The sequence below is a fragment of the Pinus tabuliformis genome, chromosome X (assembly GCF_031772625.1).
Source record: "Pinus tabuliformis cultivar Carrire ecotype Pingquan chromosome X, CPIR1, whole genome shotgun sequence".
Classification (NCBI taxonomy): Eukaryota; Viridiplantae; Streptophyta; class Pinopsida; order Pinales; family Pinaceae; genus Pinus; species Pinus tabuliformis.
The window spans coordinates 275,755,416-275,770,081 of record NC_142308.1 but is presented as its reverse complement, the minus strand read 5'-3'; the positions used below and the strand labels follow the sequence as shown (position 1 = coordinate 275,770,081).

General features: G+C 38.8%; 1 protein-coding gene across 1 annotated transcript; it reads left to right on the top strand.

The window, feature by feature from the left end:
• Nucleotides 1–1,455: 1,455 nt before the first annotated feature.
• Nucleotides 1,456–5,428, top strand: LOC149139464 (glutamate receptor 2.8-like). The gene is made up of 6 exons (XM_089447162.1): nucleotides 1,456–1,730; nucleotides 2,025–3,355; nucleotides 3,452–3,732; nucleotides 3,834–3,865; nucleotides 3,989–4,389; nucleotides 4,483–5,428. The coding sequence occupies exons 1-6, from the start codon at nucleotides 1,529–1,531 to the stop codon at nucleotides 5,101–5,103; spliced, it is 2,868 nt and encodes a 955-aa protein (XP_089303288.1). The 5' UTR covers nucleotides 1,456–1,528; the 3' UTR covers nucleotides 5,104–5,428.
• Nucleotides 5,429–14,666: the final 9,238 nt, after the last annotated feature.

Here is a 14,666-nt window from a genome sequence, read left to right as displayed (position 1 = left end):
GTCCCCCTTTAAAAGTACCAAAGCGGTTGGATCCAATGATGGAATCCCGACGGCACATCGCCACCTTCCTGGAATTGTCGCAAGCTAAATCCACCACACATTCCTCCCTCGTCGGCCAAAGGTGTCCACATCAGGACGAAGAAAAGTCATGAACCAGCCGTGTTTCGTAAATTACAAAAAGAAAAAAACACTATAATACACCTTTCACGGTAAAACTTCATCCGTTTGAGTCAACAAGTTTTTGAAGATTGCGTAGTCACATTTATGATCGCGATTTTATAAATATGTTCCAGAAGATTCAACATTAAGATTCACAAAATGTGTACCTACAATAAGGTTAAGAAAAAGTCCGATTTATATTCGCGACATATTATTAAAAGATTTAAAAAATAATATTTTATTAATTATTAAATTTATTTATTAATAATATATTAAACCATTTTCAAAGTTATACAAACATTACATTTTAAATGATATCTCTTCCTTTGAGATATATGGAATAATATTGATTTCATTATTACATGTAATAAATAATATGGATGGGTACTTTTTCAATTATAAATATTTTATATGGAATAATATTGACTTTATTATTACAAGTAATAAATAATATGGATTGATATTGGTTTCATTATTATAAGTATTTTTTTTTAATTTGTTTAAATAAACAAATTTAATTATTTAAGAGGAAAATAAATATATTTAATGATATGTTTATTTTAGAATGAGATTTAATTAATTTTAATTTCATTATTAAATAGATAGTAGAAATTTAAGTTTCATAAAATATTATTAATAATATATACAAATCAAAAATAAATTTATTTTCAAAATAATTATGTAATTTTATTTTACTTAATTTGATTTATTAATAAAAAATTATTATATAAATAAGTGTCTTGCTAAATAAATTATAATTTTTAAAAATATAATATTGATAAATAATGATATCTCTTTACATATTAAAATTTCTAAAATTAAAAATTTTATTTTATTATATTATAATAAAATCTATTTACATATTAAAAATTTCTATAATTAAAAATATTGTTACGTATATTTTTACCAATATTTATTATCCATTAATTTATATCATTGAACCATCTAAATTCTTTTATAAAATAATTTTATAAATGACCAAACAAAAAGTTCTGAAATATGACGAAAGATTCCCATTTGATTGCCATCCCGATTCCCCATCCGAAAGGATGATTTTCTGATGGCAGTGAATCCGCCTCGTTAGACTACGTATGATTGCCATTCCCAGCGATAGTCATGAAATTGCAGCCGCCTCTAAGTAAAACAAAAGCCAACGCGTATGGGAAGCTACCAGGACAGCTGTATAATTAATTCAGGATTTAAATTGTATTAAAAATGATGTCCAATTTTGACAAAGTCTACAGATTCGAAGCTCTATATTTTCATTGAAGTTAGGAGGGATAACCATTATGGAAGTGCAATTACAGATGGAAGGCCACGCAGTGGCATTTTGGATGATTTTCTGCATTTTATTCTGCAATGCTGGAATATGTATGGTGCAGCCAACAATGACACCGTGGTGAATATAGGCGTTATCTTGAACTATAATTCGTGGGTAGGAAAAGTGGCCAAAACCGCCATTGAAATAGCACGGGATGACATTAATAGAGACACTCAGCTACTCAACGGCTCCCGCCTGGTTCTCCACTTTCGTGACTCGCATGGTGATGCGATTCAGGGGGCTTCGGCTGGTAATTTACATCTCTTTTCAATTATAGCTTCTATTTTCTATATGCAGATAGAAACCGACCCTGTTTGTGAGATTGCTTGTCTTTTATGGCCATTTTATTATAATGAGTGAACAAGTCTCCGTTGGTATGAGATATAGGACCATGTTTGATTCAGAAGCAAACTCAGACATTCAAAATTCAACCAAAAAATGAATCTACAGCTTCATTTGCTTAATTATTTTCTTTTATTTCTTCTGTGATTTCCTTGCTGGGCAGTTTGATATAGATTGTTAATTTTTCTTTTGGTAAAATCAGTTCTTGATCTGTTGGAAATGGAAGTGGTGGCAATAATTGGGCCACAAGCGTCTGATGTTGCAGAATTCATATTACACTTGGGAGATACCGCCCAAGTCCCAGTTGTATCCTTCTCTGTTACTAGTCCCTTGCTCTCTAACCGCAGATTTCCATATTTTGTTCGCATGGCACATAGTGATGCCTTGCAGATGCACCCCATTGCAGCCCTGGCTCAGGCCTATGGCTGGAAAAGAGTTACAGCTGTTTACTCGGATGATGAATTCCGTAGCGGTGCAGTCGCCTCTTTAAGTGATGCGCTTAGGGATATTGGGTCGGAAATAGAATATAGATCGGTCATATCGCTAACTGCGGACCAGGTAGCCATTGAAGGGGAGCTATACAAGTTAATGACAAAGGAATCGAGAGTTTTCGTTGCTTATATGCCGTCTGATCTTTGTTCAAAAATCTTAATGAAAGCCCAGGAAATAGGAATGATGGATAGTGGTTATGTGTGGATAAGCACAGATGAATTTACCAGCCTTTGGGATGTTCTGTTAAATGCTTCTTCCATGGACTACATGCAAGGCCTCCTAGGAGTCAAAACTTATATCCAGAATTCCAAGAAGCTTGCAGATTTCCGTGGAAGGTGGAAACGCCAGTTTAGACTCGAATACCCTCATGAAGAAAAGGCTGAACTAAATGTTTACGGCTCATTTGCATACGATGCCGTCTGGATGATAGCTCGGGCAATTGAGAATCTAGGAAACAAAAGTTTTAATTTCATGAAGCCCATAAGTTCTTCAACAAGTTTTACACAACTGAAGGTCTTGCAGGAAGGACCACAGTTATTGACAGAGCTCGGAAAGACAGACTTTAGTGGTGTGAGCGGAGTTGTTCAGCTTAAGGATGGAGAAATTGTGGGTTCTACTTATGAGATAGCCAATGTGGTGGGTAATGGATACCGTGTAGTTGGGAATTGGAATGATGAAACTCAGCTCTCCAAACAACTTCCCTCTGGTGCATCATCGCCGTCCAGCCCCAATAATACCATCGGCGACCTTAAAACTGTCATTTGGCCCGGTGGATCTACAGAAGTGCCTCGTGGTTGGGAACAACCAACCAGTGGTAAGAGGTTGAAAATTGGAGTTCCCGTAAAACATGGATTCACTGAATTTGTGACAGTAACATTTGACAGTAGCCGTAAGCGAAGCAACGTCACTGGTTTCTGTATAGATGTATTTGATGCGGTTGTGAATCGACTGGATTATGCACTGCCTTATGATCTCATTCCATACGAGGATAACAACCATACACACTACTATGATGACCTTGTCGATCAAGTTCATCTCAAGGTACCTTCTATAGCCCGTTGAATTATTAGATTTCTACTTCTTCTGATTACAAAGACATCAAATCCTGCCGATACTGAGTTCGACTTTGCTTGGCAGAAATTTGATGCAGTTGTGGGCGATACCACAATTTTCGCAAGTCGAGGTAAACATGTCGATTTCACACAACCATTCACTGAATCAGGTGTAGTAATGGTGGTTCCTATCAAGGCAGACGAAGCAAATAACGCTTGGGCATTCATGCTGCCTTTTACTCCGGGAATGTGGTGTACAACAGCGGCATTTTTCATATTCACAGGATTTGTAATATGGCTATTCGAGCATAGGGTAAATCCCGAGTTCAGAGGAAGACCCAGGCAACAAGTGGTGACTCTACTCTGGTATTTTTCTCTCAATATTTATGTATTGTCTATGCACTTATGTCCTTGGTGTTTAAAGTCTCCAACAACCTGACCTTTTTCCGTCCTCCCTGCTGTTCCAGGTTTTCTTTCTCGACACTGGTTTTCTCACACAGTAAGCGAATCTCCTTCCACTTGAAATTTGTTTTCTCATCTGGATTGAAATGAAAAAGCAAAATGTCACCACTTACATGGGTTTTATGAACTTCATCCTCCTAACCTATTTACTGTACTGCAGGGGAGAAGTTAGTTAGCAGTTCGTCTCGATTGGTGCTTGTAATCTGGCTATTTGTAGTTCTGATTTTAACATCCAGCTATACGGCCAGTTTGACGTCTATTCTCACTGTGCAAAAATTGAACCCTACGGTTAAAGATTTTGAATCTCTCAAGGCCAGTGGAGACGCAGTAGGGTATCAGACTGGTTCTTTTGTAGCTCAATACCTCCAGCTGGAGCTTGGCATAACAAATCTTAAGACATATTCAACACCAGAGGAAGCCGGATTGGCTCTCTCAAAAGGGCCAAAGAATGGAGGCGTTGCTGCCATTTTCGACGAGATTCCTAATATCCGTATTTTTCTAGCGTCACAATGCAACTACACAATTGTTGGACCAATCTACAGGACCGGTGGCTTCGGCTTTGTAAGTTCCTTCAAATCCTCAATAATTTGTCTAAACTCCTGTGCATTTCAGTTTTTCTCTGGTTAGCAGCTCACGGTGAGGACATTTGCTCAGGTATTTCCAAAGGGTTCACCCCTACTGCCCGATATTTCCAGGGCCGTTCTGTCACTCTCGGAGGACAAAGAAATGCAACAGATTCAGGCCAAGTGGTTAAATAGCACCGCCTGCATAGTTTCTGGAGCAAAAGTGGATTCCAATAGGTTAAGCATGGAGAGTTTCTGGGGTCTGTACTTGATCACCGGATCTGTGTCAGTGATAGCTCTGGTTATATTCCTTTCCATGCTTCTCTATGAGTACATGAGGGATCCTAATGTTATGGATAACGATAATAGTAAGATGGATGATCCATCAACAGGGAAGTCTTTGAAGAGAGCAATGAAGTCGTTTATGGTGTACATTGACCAGAAGGAGGGTTCAACCTCACCTCCCAATCGAAGAGTATCAGAAATGAGCCCAAATCAAAGAAATAGTCCATTCTCGCCGCCCGCTTTAACAAGTAGCCCTTCAGCTCTGGGAACGAGTCCTTTCAGCACTAGGACACTTTCAAGGAGAAGCTTCTCCGTCCTGGATCATGAACATGTGGTCGATGTAGGTGAAAATGCAATTGCACGCGCTTCATCCGTTTCAGCACCTGATCAGATAACAGAGTACATTCAACCAAACACACTGCAGTGAGCGGAGACTTTTCCCTCAACTACTATTGCAGGTATACGCACGGCCTCTCGTTGGGTTTTTGTGTCACGGGATTTCTCTTCCTTTGCTTCGGTCAAATTTATTTTGTGAAATGATCACAATTTACCTGTTTCGATACATAATCTCCCAAAAATTGTACAGTTCTGTATGGAATTACCCAGCCGAACTCGCTGAATGCAGCAGTGTAAATATGCGTCTGGCCTGACCATGCGTAACCCAGTATCTCTGAATAATCAAAGCTGTTAATTAGTAAAAAAAATGTATGTAATGACTGCATTTTTTAAACTTTCCGCCCAACTTTATCTCATCCTTGAGAGTCAATTTCACAGACAAAACTAGAATGTCATTTAAAGCTAATGAGTTCAAATTAAAAGATTCGTTTCAATAGTCAACGCCACAGTCAGAACTAGCGGGCCGTTGAAGCCTAATGCGTTCAGAGTAAAAGTTTCTTTTGTTTTAAATAGCAAGCACAGTGACAGTCTTATGCCTCAAGATCAAGATGATTATATATATATATATATATATATATATATTCTCTTAAATATATATGGCAGTAAAGTAATAAGATTTAATTTAGTTATTAATGATATATGATATTAATATAGAAATTTGATATATTGTTTTTAAATTTCCAAATTATTATAATTATCACTATAATATTAGAAAATTGTTTTAACAAGATTTGGTCTTGATTTAAAATTTTAGGACTAGCATAACCATGTTAATGAAGTGGTTGATATATGTTGAATTCATTATTTCTGTTTATAATGGCATCAATACTAAAGGTAGAAAATGATGTCCATCAACATATATTAACCACTTTATTAATGTGGTTGTGCTAGTTGACCATCGTTGTGCATTGGCCAAATTAGTAGACCATGGTCCACTATGGTTAACATTGTTTATGGTTAGTTTTGTTGTCCATGGTTGATAATGGTTATTCATAGTTGCCGAGGGTTATGGATGATTGATGATAGTTAACTATGGTTCAAAATGGTTGACAATGGTTGACCATGGTTGACAAGTTTGACTGTGGTTGACCATTAATGTAATAATATATTTATGTTACATTAGTGTTGAGCATTGTTACATTAATGTTTGTCGGCCATGCTTGATGCTACATTGGTGTTAATGTTAATGTTACATTAATGGTTGAAGAGGGTTGAGGAGGTTGATCATTATTGACCATGGTCAACCTTAATATAACAATGTATTTATGTTATTTTGTTGAACAAGGTTGCCTATGGCTAAACTTAGTTACCATGTTTGACCATGGTTAAGCTTGCTTCACTATGTTTGAACATGGTTGACTATAATTAAATATGGCCAAGTTGTGGTTGATCATGAACATGGTAGTCTATGTTGATCATGGTTGACTATGGTTGACATTGTTTGACTATGGTTAAATATTGTTGATAAGGGATGAGTGTGGTTGACAATGGTTAACCATGGTTGTTGAGGGTAGTTGATGATAGCTGACAACTGACTATGGTTCAAGAAAGTTGATGAGGTTGACTAACGTTGACTTAATTGACAAGGTTGATCATGGTTGAACAAGAGTAATCGAGGTTGACCTTGGTTTACCATTAATGTAAAAATGTATTTATCTTACATTAGTGTTGAACATTGTTATATTAATGTTGGTCAACCATGGTTGATGTTATATTAGCGTTAATGTTAATGCTACATTATTGTTTATATTAATGGTTGAGGAGGTGGGCATGATTGACCATAGTCAAACATTAATGTAACATTGTGTTTATGTTACATTGTTGAACATTATTGACCATGGCTAAACTCGATGACCATATTTGACTATGGTTATGGTTGCTTAACTATGTTTGAGCATGGATGACTATGGCTAAATATGATCAAGTTATGGTTTATCATGAACATGGTAGTCCATGTTGTCCATGTTGACTACGGTTGACAATTTTTTACTATGGTTAAATATTTTTTACAAGGGTTGACCATGGTTACAATAGTTAACCATGATTTCCAAGGGTTGTTGATTGTTGATGATGATTAACTATGGTTCAAGAGGGTTCACGAGGTTGAAAATGCTTAACCATGGTTCACAAGCATTGTTCATGGTTGATGATGGTTGACTATGCTTCAAAAGGGTTCATGAGGTTGACAATGATTAACCATGGTTGATAAGGTTAACTATTGTTGACCTTCATTGACAAGAATGACCACAATTGAGGGGGTTGTCCATGATTGACCTCGGTTGACCATTAATGTAACAATGTATTTATGTTACATTAATATTGAGCATTGTTACATTAATGTTTGTCAACCAAGATTGACAATAGTTGGTGTTGCATTGGTGTTAATATTAATATTACTTTAATTTTTGAAGATGGTTAATGAGGTTGAGCATGATTGACCATGGTCAACCATTAATGTAATAAAGTATTATGCTACATTAATATTAAGCATTGTTACATTAATGTTTCTCAACAATGGTTGAAGTTACATTGATGTTAGTGTTAATGTTATATTGATGGTTGAAGAGCGTGGACGAAGTTGACTATGATTGACCATGGTCAACTATTAATGTAACAATGTATTTATGTTACATTGTTGAACAAGGATGACCATGGCTAAACTTGGTGACCATGTTTGACCATGGTTAAATATTGTTAAGTTATGATTGACAATGAACACGGTAGTCCATGTTGTCTATCTTAGGCATGATTGACTATGATTAAAAATTGTTTACAAGGGTTGACCATGGTTTACTATGGTTAAAAATTGTTTACAAGGATTTACCATGGTTGACAATGGTTAACCAAGGTTGTCGAGGGTTGCTGATTGATGATGGTTGACTAAGGCTCAATATGGTTAATGATGTTGATAATGGTTGACCTTCCTTGAAGAGGGTTGACCATGGTTGACCTTGGTTAACTATTAATGTAACAATGTATTTATGTTGCATTAATTTTTATCAACTATGATTGATGTTACATTGGTGTTAACTTTAATGTTACATTAATCGTTGAAGAGGGTTGACAAGGTTGACCATGATTGACCACAATCAATTAGGAACGTAACAATGTATTTATGTTACATTGTTGAACAAGGTTGACCATGGCTAAATTTGGTGACCATGTTTTACCATGGTTAAACGTACTTAACCATGTTTGAATAGGGTTGACTCTAGGTAAATATGGTCGATGCTATGGATGACCATGAACACGGTATTCCATGTTGTTCATGTTGACCATGGTTGACAATGGTTGACATTGTTTGACTATGGTTAAAAACTGTTGATGAAGGTTGGCCATTATTGATAACGGTTAACCATGGTTGCCAAGGGTTGTTGATAGTTTATGGTGGTTGACTATGGTTTAAGAGGGTTGACAAGTTTGACAATGGTTGACCCAGTTGAGAAGGTTGACTAAGGTTGACCTTTGTTGAAAAGATTAACCATGGTTGACTAAGGTTGACTATTAATTTAACAATATATTTATGTTACATTAATGTTGAAGGTTGTTACATATCAATGTTTCTCAACCATGCCCCCTAGTGGGCAGCTCAATTGGGAATCACCATGGATATGAAGCCTTTGTGAAACATGTGTTTCAAGGCTCAAACCCTCCCTAAAAGCCTTGTGGGTCATTCGTGGGGGAAGCCATGGGTTCACCTAAAGTTTTAATGGTAGCAATTCGAATTGACTCCGTGTCAATTGAGTACGAGGCCGACCTGGTTGCAAATTTCTCTAGATACAAAAGGAAAATGTTTTTCAACCATGGTTAGTCATGGTTTATGTTACAAATTTGGTGTTAATATTAGTGTTACATTAATGTTACATTAACTGTTGAAGAGGCTTTACTATACTCAATGAAATATGACCATGGTAGACCATGTTTGACCTTAGTCAACTAAGGGAAGATGATGGTTATGTGTTGGGCATGGAATCCCCCCACAGCGGGTTTTGGGGCTCAAAGACCCAAGTTTTGGTCAAAGATGTTGTAAAACACCATGAATTGCGGGCAGAGAGCACGAAGTGTACAATTGAGTCATAGGGTTGTCCACCCTAAACATTGTATTATAAACTAGTGTAAAGTTGGCCTACCCATGGTCTGCAGACCATGGGATTGTATAAATAGAGCGACACTCTAAGTTGTAAAGAGAGTGATGGATAGAGAGAGTACGGAAGGAATGGTTCAAGCTTAAAGTAGAAGTCTAAGTGTCTTGGGTTGTAGTAGTAGGAAGAGGCTCTGTAGCTGAGTGCGCAAAGGCCTAGTAGAGCCCGCAGCTGAGTGCGCGGAACCTTGTAGCTGAATGTGCAAGGCAGAGTCGAGTCTGTAATTGGGACATAAAGCTAATAAAGAGAAGTTTATCCTAATTCTGTGTAAATGTTGTGCATTATCTTCTTTATGTTTATATTCATTTATGTATTGCGCGCAATGATATGATTGTTGATTATGCTGTAATAACCATAAATCTCACACACACAAGTTAAGTAATCATTTAAATATCAAGGAACTTGGGTATTATACGATTCACACCCTGAGTAGGACTGCGCGGAAGCCGCACTACAGGTCGCGAAGGGATTGCAAGTGCGCGCAGCGACAGGTCAAACCGCAGACCTCAAGAAGCCCATCATACATCCCAAGGGTGCGGAAACCTGGTTCTAGCACCCTCCCATACTACTTCGGGTGAGACCTCAGTCCATGCTCCGTGGACTGTTGCTGAAAGGGCCAGTAGTACCGGGATTTTCTTGGCTAAATAACCTCTGAACCTGGGTCAGGCCCCACTAAGCCAACAAATGGTTCTGTTGCCAGAACCAGGATCTACATAAAGGATGTCTGATGTTGTGCCACTGGAACCCTACAAATAAAGAAATTGGAGAGTGGTTGGACAAGAAGATTTGCGAGTTCGCAGCATAGGAAAACAGAAATCTGCGAGTATCTAAGGAGAAATGGTTGGATCGCTACTTGTACACTAAAATCCATGAAATTTTCTTTGCATCTTTTCCATCTAAGCTGTATGAGTGGAACACAAAGTTAGCGGATAGCCAGGGAAGGTGTAGGCTTGAAAAACCAATAGTGTGGACTCCAAAGCTAGTGCGCAGACTAGAAGCCTCGGAAGAGAAGATAGCACGAGCTGTGGACCACTGGCTCGATCGAATAATAGGAGGATTTATCACTGAGTTTGTGGTGGATATGACCGTCAACTACAACGAGGCAGAGTGACGTTTTCTCAAGGGACCGCGAGGTAAGTATGTTAAATCTTTGAACACTTGGATTAAGATGCTATTGTGTGAAAAGCAGGTTATGTGAATAAATTAATGTTTGGGACTACATAGAGCGGAAACATCTACAAAAGTGAAAGTAGTGAAGAGTTAGAAAAAAGTCCTTCAATTTCACCCTCGCGAGAGAGCGAGGACGAGCTCGCAAAGGTTTCTCTGAGAAGCTCGGTCAGTTTGATAAGGCAACGAATTCTGCATTTACCACCTCCACCCACACCGCCACTTGCTTCACCCCCCTCACCTCCATCTTCACCCACTCCACCTCCGCCACATCCACAGTTCAATATGGTGAGTACGATCAAACTACCAGTATTCAGAGGAGTATGGAATGAAGATCCGGAACAATTCTGGTTCGTAATAAGAGAAGTATGGGAAGCACAAGGCGTCATGGATGATAATATCAAAAAGGCTATGCTAGTGAGCATGCTGCAAGATCGTGCATTAACATGGTATATCAAGAATTCTAATGACCACACGAACGCAGGAATTGCAGAGATCCAGAATGTGTTGAACAGGGAATTTAGCAGGCCAAAATTAGAGACACAGTTAATCATCGGGTTTAAAGAGATCGCGATGCTCCCAGGCGAGACCCCCTGGGATCTGAACCAAAGGCTGAACAATACGATTTGTGAAGCCAATATGACATTAACAGATGCACAACATCGCGCATGGTTTGTGGCCTCACTTACACCACACTTAAGGATGGCATTGTCACAGCAAAAACTTTCCACCCAAGGCGAAGCGTTGGAGATGGCAATGAGGTTGCATGAGACCCCTATACAAGACCCTGGATTGGGAGTCCAACAAATCCACACGCATCTACAAAATATGTGTCTGGAAATGCATATTTTGAAACAAGATAGGGCACCTCGGCTAGAGGCGCGCAAGGAAGTATGGTGCATAAAATGCAAAGGCCAGGGCCATGACAAAGATCATTGTCCAGTGTTCACAAACTACTTGGCAAGAGTAGGGCCAATGCCATTAAGACTGGAGGCACAGGCAAGGCCGAGCACGGCGCCTGCATTATGGTGCGCGATCTGCCATATAGGAGGAAAACATACCATGGATAATTGTCATCTGTTGCAAAAGTATACTCAGACGTCCCAACAATTTTTTTGTAATTTCTGCAGGTCAATAGGCCATGACGAATGAACCTACTAAAGCTATGAACTAATGATGGATCAGACTCCTACCTATAGGGTGCAGGCCGAAACGCAAGCCCTTGAACCAAATGCAGGGATGGCACGCGCTGGGTTTCAGGGGCGTAGTCAGGGTCGAGGTGGAATGGGACTGGGAAGGGGCCGTAGACAGATTATTTGTTACACTTGCGGAGGGACAGGACATTATGCCCGTGATTGTGCGAACTTGACTAGGATATCATGTTGGTACTGTAATCAGTTTGATCATGAGGCAGAGGATTTCCCTTCACTGATAGCGAAGATGCACAAAAAGGGGGTACTCTAGCCCCCTCCGACCCAGAATTTACAAATGATGAGGTCTTAACTGTGCAAAGAAGACCCAAATGTAAACATTATGCTCAGGAGTGGTATGACAATGGGAGACGATAAACGGAAGCAGTCAGAAGAAAGCGCGTGGATTTGCAAGGCTCCTACAAAGGAACTCGAGTTTGATTTAGAACGCATGAAGGAGACATTCATGGAAGCTAAGGAGAGGTTCATGGAGGCCTGCACTTCAGGTAGTAAGGATCAACTAGAACCAGGGATGGATCCTTCCATGTTCACTACCTTTCTGGAGACATGCATGAAACTACTACGCGACAACAAGGCAGTCAAAGGGCTACACGAACTTATCACTAGGTGCGCGGGGTCAGGAGAACTGCATGTGGTCCGAAAACTGGGAAAGCATGCATTGCACATAGGAAGGGAGATGAGGTTGACTGCGCAAATAGGCGAGTATGAAATGGATCAAGTAATCCTAGATCTGGGTTCGGATGCGAATGTACTACCAAAGAAAACATGGGAACGCATGGGTAGACTCGCATTACAATGATCCCCTATTCAGTTACGAATGGTGAACCAAGGATAATTTTAGGGGCGAATGTTCACCCTTTAGCGAAATTAAGGGGTTTTAAATTTTTAGTGGGTGAATATTTTGTATCATAATACATTTTTACAAATCACCTCAAATGGCCCACCTTATTTTAAGGGAGAGGGTAAAAAAGGTAAATTTAGCCCTTGAAATTAGGACTTACAACCTTCCATTCGCCCATTTTCAAGAATATGTTTTATTTAAGTGAATCCTATGGGCCAAATACCATATTTATAAAAGAGGTATGGTAAATTAATAAAAATATAAATAAATGAGAGGTATGGTAAATAAATAAAACATTTTTTATATAAGTAAAGTGGAGGTATGGTAAATAAATAAAACGTCTTTTTATACTTACTCAAACGGTATGGTAAATAAATAAAAATATAAATAAACTAGACGTATCGTAAATAAATAAAACCTCTTTTTATATTTAGTCCATAACCCTCGTTCTATTTATGAAGGCTCAAGAAAGAGGTTTTATTTAAGTGGATCCTATGGGCCAAATACCATATTTGTAAAGCAGGTATGGTAAATTAATAAAAATATAAATAAATGAGAGGTATGGTAAACAAATAAAACATTTTTTTATATTTACTCCATAAGTCACCTTATATTTACGAACACTCAAAAAATGGGTTATATTTAGGTGAAACCTATGGCCAAAATACTATGGGACAAATACCATGGACTAGATTGTTATTAATACCATGCAAAAAACCATTATTCACCCTAATATTAGAATTAATAAAAATAAAAATGGCACATGGTATTGACCCATGGTATTCACCAAAATGGCACATGGTATTGACCCATGGTATTCACCTGGAATGTATCCTATTTAAATGGGGTAATTAAACCAGCATGTAGCCTATGCTAAGATTCACTAGGACTTTACATAGTTTTATTATTTAGTGAAAGACTCGCTAAGATCTTACAAGATTTTATAATTGAGTAAAATATTCGCCATGCCTGGTGAGAGATTCGCCAAAAAATTATATATACATATTATATTATTGATAAAATCACCTTCCATCTTTCCTATATACCATGGAGATTCACCCATTTATTATATTTATAAATTTAGGTGGGGTTCTTAAAATTTTCCTTGTGGCGAACGAACATAAGATTTTGCCCATGGGAAGATTGTAAGGCGTAACGGTAGATATTGAGGGCGCGAGCACGTAGGCAAACTTTGAAGTGATAGAGATTGTTGATGACAGCAATCCTTATCCCGCAGTACTAGGAATAGACTGGGCTACCGATATGAACGGAGTCATAAATCTGAAGAAGCGCAAAATGACCTTTGAGAAAAAGTCACTACGTGTAGTAGTACCGCTGGACCCAGCCGAAGGAGCGCAATACATTGAACTGGTGCGCGGCGATGATAGTGATGACGATCTCGACTGTATCTATAAGATAACTACACAAGGCAAGGATTGGGTGAATCCGACTGCAGATGGAAGGATTTCGTGGGAGCGCGAAAGCTCCTGCACTTCGGATTCAGACGAAGAGATAGAGCGATGGCAGAATGGGTTACACGAAGTAACAACACTGAACTACAACATGATGATCAGATCATTACGTTGTGTAACAACAGAGGCAAGGGAGCTGCCAACATATGATGGATTGGATGTGGTGGATGACTTTCTGAATAAATTTAAAAGTGTAGTACCAGAGTAGCAGCGATTCAATGCACTGAAGTGGGCACTGCGCGCAACACCCACACGATGGTGGGGTACACATCAAGGAAATTTTGAAGACTAGCTCAGATGCATAAGGATGATGTGCCTACGTTTTGGAAAACCCCAACTTCAAATGAAAGCCAATCAGCAAGGGCAGAACAACTTGCGTGCCCACCTTTTTCGATGGGTATGGACATATGCTGTACAGTTCACACAAACGCACACCACGCCTAGCCTAGAGAATCGGAACAAACCACAACAGCAGGAAAGGCGACACGCATTATCAATTCTCCATGACGAAGCATTCGATAGGGTGCGCGAAGTACTGAACAGGGTTTACTAGACGAGACAAACTGATTGAGAGCTACATGTGCTAGTGGTTCGATGGGCCTATAGGACCATTTACAAAAACCTGAGCGCGGAAATGATTCCAAAGGTAAGAAATAGAGCAAAAACCGAGATTTCTAAAGGGAATACCAAAAGGAATCCACACGTAATAGTTCCCGCAGTTATGGTAGCGCCTGAAGACCAGGATGAAGGAATCACACAGC